General features: G+C 33.4%; 1 protein-coding gene across 1 annotated transcript; it reads right to left on the bottom strand.

Annotated features, from left to right (window-relative positions):
* Positions 1-3,971: 3,971 nt before the first annotated feature.
* On the bottom strand, positions 3,972-4,420 carry LOC139860570 (uncharacterized). Its single transcript, XM_071849319.1, has 2 exons — positions 4,061-4,420; positions 3,972-3,989 (listed from the first exon to the last, which is right to left on the bottom strand). The coding sequence occupies exons 1-2, from the start codon at positions 4,418-4,420 to the stop codon at positions 3,972-3,974; spliced, it is 378 nt and encodes a 125-aa protein (XP_071705420.1).
* Between the last annotated feature and the right edge of the window lie 1,186 nt (positions 4,421-5,606).

The raw sequence follows: 5,606 nt of genomic DNA, 5'->3' as shown, positions 1-5,606 counted from the left end.
GTAACAAATGCATGGTATATTATTTTGTAACAAGTTTATAAAAAATTGAAAGTTGCAAAATCTATAAAAGATCCTCTTATGGGGGACGGTTTTGGCAAGCCCAATATGTCCACCCATGCTTAATGTTACTTCCAACATATGCCTAAAGTCCTTGGGTTTTGATGCTTGTCCAAAAAAAGGGGTGCATGCATTTTAAAAGTTCAAGTAACACACTAAAAAAAACTCAGCTTCCTAGTTGCTGAAACTGCCGAGACTTTGAGGGAATAAGAGGCAGTTTTGAGTCTAATAGAAAGTTTAATTTTTGGTGTAATAAAAATCCTAACTAAACTTCAAGGTGTTGGTGATAAGTTTGGGGTATTTCTCCTTGAGGTTTCATAGTTTTGAAGCTTCATTCATCATCATTCTTTCAACTAGCCGCTGTCCAGAATTTTGGGTTCAAAGGAAGTGGGTTCAAGCTTGGTTTTAAGGTGATTAAGTGTCTAAAACATAATCAAGTTCAAGGGTGGTGTTGGTGTATTAAAAGCTTGGGATTTTAACACACTTGTTCATCATCTTCTTGTATCAAACAACTCTCAACTAGCTTGAGGAGGTAAATAAATCTTCTCCTCTTGTTCTTATATGTAAGTATATATTCTAGACTTGATATTAATATGGAATTTAACTAAAAGGCTAAACATATAAACATGAACTTAACATCATGCTTCCGCTTGCTTTAACTACATTAAATTGGTTTAATGATCAAGTTAACTATATGTACATGTTGTTTATGAAACTTGTTAAATTCCATCAGAAACATCTTCAATCATAAAATATATTGAATCCATGACGGGTGATGTTTTTACATCACGTTTTTGTTGATTGTCATTTTAATGAAAAATTGTTCCCTATATTCAGGGGAGTAATGAAAAAATAAATAAAATGATGTTTCATGATGTGAACATCAATTAAGGTATCTTGATACTCACACAAAAGAATGCGAAACAAAAATTCAAAAAAAAAAAATAATGCATATGCAAGAATTTGCGAATAAATAGCCCGATGCACTTACAGATGCAAAAAGAGTGACTATATCATATATATCAGCAGTAAATGCTCTAGCAAGAGTTGAAATTCCAAAAGCTGGCAATAATGTCACTCATGAGTCTTTTGTCACGTCTGAAACGTGGAAGACAAATTAGTTCCAAAGATAAAAATCCTCGAAAAGGAAAATCAGCTGATAATGAGGTAAAAAAAAGGGTGTTCAAGAAGAACCACAAATCAATATTCCTTCTACAGAGGATATTGATGATGTAAATACATAAATTGCAATAAATTATGTAATATTATGGAACCGAAACAAAATGAAAAATATTGATTTTTCATATAATCTTACAATGACATCATGAATAAAGATGATGATCTGGAACCAAAATCTGTCATTGCATGTCAAAATAGACATGATTGGACTCAATGGATAGGAGCAATACGAGCTGAATTAGAATCGCTCAATAAAAGAAAAATTTTCGGATCAATCGTTATCACTTTTAAAGATGTTAAACGTATGAAATAAAAAATGAATTTTTATCCGAAAAAGAAATGAGAAAAAATGAAGTTACAAGATTAAGCTAGACTTGTAACTCAAGATTTCTCTCAAAGACCATGAATGGATTATGAAGAAAACTTATTCTCCCGTTATGGATGCAATTACTTTTAGATACTTAACCAGCCTAACAGTTTCTAAAAATTTAGAAATGCATCTCATGGATGTTATTACTACTTACTTAAATGAATCACTTGATAGTGATATATACATGAATATCCATGAAGGGTTTAAGGTATCAGAAACATCTAATGCAAAACCCAAAGAAATGTATTCCATTGAATCACAAAGATTTTTATATGGGTTGATACAATAGTATAACTGATTAAGTGATTACTTGATAAGAAAAAGGGTATACAAATAATCTTATTTGAACATGTGTTATTATTAAGAACATAATGTTCGGATATGTGATTGTAAGTTGTTTATGTCAATGATCATAACATCATATGAACAAATAAAGAGATCTATGAAATCATTCAACTTCTAAAAAAATTTATATGAAAGATCTTGAAAAAAAATCAAGTATTGCTTTGGATTGCAAATTGAGCATATGCCTAATGGTTTACTTGTACACCAAACAAACTATACCGAAATTTTTTTAAAACATTTTTAAAGACAAAAACATTGGTTGATATATCACTCAATATTGACACTGATCCATTTCATCTCCGTGAAGATCATGAAGATCTTTACAGATCAGAAGTTCCATATCTTAGTGCAATTGGGGTTATTATGTATTTTACAAATTGTACAAGACCTGACATTTCTTTTGCAGTTAATTTGTTGACAAGGATCAGCTCAACCCCTACAAAAAGACATTGAAATGGGATCAAGCAAATATTTTGATACCCTTGAGGAACTGCTGATTTAAAATTATTTTATTCTAACGCTTCAAAACATGATTTGGTTGATTATGTATATGCAGGTCATTCATTAAATCCTCATAAAGATAAATCTCAAACTCGATATGTATTCCTAAATGGAGGTACCACAAAATCATGGCGTTCTTAAAACAAACACTTGTTGCAACATCATCAAATCGTGACGAAGTGATTGCATTATATGAAACTACTCAAAAATGTGTTTGGTTGAGATCAATGACACAAATCATTATTGATTCTTGTGGACTAGAACGCTATAAAAGACCAACAACTATCTTCACCAACAACTATATATGAAGATAATGCAGCTTGCATAATACAAATGAAAGAAGAGTATCAAAAGTGACAGAACAAAATATAAATGCTGACGAGGCGCCAAAGCCATAGACGGTCTTAACGGTCATAAGTTTGATGGAAAAGAATGATATGTTGGTAAGGCTCAGAAAAGACTAAAAGGGAATAGGAATTGAAATAAGGGTTTGAGAAAACTATGAAGGAGACTGTAGACAAATCACAGGGGATAAACTTGTACATAAAAGATTTAGATGATACAGTTTCGGATGAAAACCTCAGATTCTTCTCATATACTCAAGATCTCATAAAAGACAACCAGATTAAAATGAGATACGTTCAATCAACAACTCTGATGATCTTTATACCAAAGCACTGTCAACCGTTGTTTTCAGAACACATGTTCACAATATTGGCATGAGGCAAGTTTAAAAGATGTGACAACTCAACGATGTCTACTTGAGGGGGAGTCAAATCTATACTGCACTCTTTTTCCCTTGACTAAAGTTTTTATTCCACTGGGTTTTTCTTTAGCAAGGTTTTTAACGAGGCAGTACTAGTTGCTCTATAATGAACTAAAATTGTCATCCAAGGGGGAGTGTTATAAAAGTCAGAAAAATTGTCTGCCAATTTCATATGAATCCAAATGCGCATGATAAACGTACAATAAATTATAGTATTATAAATACTCATGAGATATAAACATTCGATACACTTCTTACTTGAATATATTTCATATGCTCACTTCTTTCATCTTTAATATCTATTAGTAGTTTGTAGTCCAGAATCAAGCCTAAAAGGTAGTCATAAACTCCTAAATTATAACAACATCTATGTTATTTAAATTGTTTATGTTTATAATTATTCTGTATATTATTTAATTTATTGATGTAAAATGTAAATATAATTATTAATTACTTATACATATACATATTTACATATATATATTTTTAACAGTAAAATTTTATTAAATAGGACTCCTTAGCAAGTAGCTAGAGAGCGAAACAAATACAACTAGATTATAAAGGCTTTAAAAGCCAAGTGTTCCAATAAATATTAAATTTTCCCCTATTACAAAACCAATTAAAAGACGAGAGGCGAATGCTATAAAAACCGAGCTCTTGTTCATGACCGGGTCTTCAAATAAGGTGCTATTCCTTAACTTCCATATGTGCCAAAGCAAAGTTATGATAATAACATGTAACCGATTTCTAGCATCACTTGTCCCCTGCCAACTATTAAACCACGCATACCATTATAACCATGATGAACAACTTGGCAAATTTATTCTTGTCCATAAACGTACCTTTCGCCACATATCAGAGGCAACTTGGCATGAAAATAATACATGGTCAATGGTTTCCACATTCCAATCACACAATGCACACCCGATGTCTTGGATTTCGATACCCCTACTAGAAAGGTTAACTCTTGATGGTAACCGGTTCAAAGCCATCCTGCATACAAACACATTTATTTTAAGTGGAACCAATTTACACCAAATAGTAGGTATACATGTATTAGGAAGAACAACTGCATCGATGTGTTTACGTGTTTGATTAACGTTGAAGACACCATCGATCGATAAGCCCCAGCACCAAGAATCTGGAACCTTTGTTAATGTAATCTGACCCGTCTCAGCAGTCAACTTATCAAGAATCGCCATGTTTCCAGCACCGATGTTTGCCCGAGACCAGAACCAATTACATGTCCCATTCTGCCATCTATCAGAGAGTAAGCATTCCCCATCGACATCAAGATGATATAATCTGTTGTATTTTTCTTTTAGACATCCACTACCAACCCAATTGTTTAACCAGAACCGAGAGTTATGACCATCTCCCAATTTCCTGCGTAGAACATTTTGCGAAGCAGACCACTTGAAATAGACTTACGAAACAGACTAATGAAACTAAACCACAAACATGGGCCATTTATTACACCACCACATAAACCCGCGTCTGCATCATAAATGGAGGTGATAATCTCTACCCATTTTGCTTCCGGATTGGATACAAAACGCCACACCTATTTGAAAATAGGAGGGTGATTAACCGCACGTATGCTACCAATGTTCAACCCCCCGTTTGCGTAAGAAGAGAATGTTTGATCCCAACTAACCCAATGTATTTTGGAATTAGCACCCGTCGAACCCCATAAAAATTTCGACCTTAAACTTTCGAGCTTATTAATAACACCATAAGGACACTTATACATCGAGAGATAGTAGATACCAATGCTTCCTAAAATTGATTTAATAAGTGTAAGACGACCTCCAATGGATAAAAGAGTAGCTTTCCAAGTTGAAAGTCGCTTCAAAATTTTATCAACCAACGCTTTCCAATTAGACTTGCGATTCATACTCACCCCCATAGGGATCCCGAGATAATTGAAAGGATATGAGCCCTGAATGCAGCCAATATGACGAGCATAATCATCAACTTATGTGTCATTCACCAATATACCATATAGATTAGATTTATTGACATTGATTCTCGGCCCCTGAGTAATTGTAAAAATTATTAAATACCAAAATAATATTATCCAAGCTACGTTTATCCCAATCTGAAAGGATAATCGCATCGTCGGCATATAGGAGGTGTGTAACTTTAACCGAATTATAACCAACCGAAGCACCTAAAATCAAATTTCGGTTCATGAAATCCTTCATCAACAAATGTAGCACTTCCATGATTATTAAAAACAAAAAAGGGCTAAGCGGATCTCCTTGACGAAGTCCTTTTTGAATCTCAAACTCCTCGGTGGGATTACCATTAATAAGAATTGAGGTTCAGGGCGACGTTAAACACATGTTCACCCAATTATGCCATTTGTTTCCAAACCCCAAAGTA

This window comes from Rutidosis leptorrhynchoides, chromosome 7, assembly GCF_046630445.1.
Source record: "Rutidosis leptorrhynchoides isolate AG116_Rl617_1_P2 chromosome 7, CSIRO_AGI_Rlap_v1, whole genome shotgun sequence".
Taxonomy (NCBI): Eukaryota; Viridiplantae; Streptophyta; class Magnoliopsida; order Asterales; family Asteraceae; genus Rutidosis; species Rutidosis leptorrhynchoides.
Note: the sequence above shows the minus strand (reverse complement) of the source record. Positions and strands in the feature narration are given on the sequence as shown.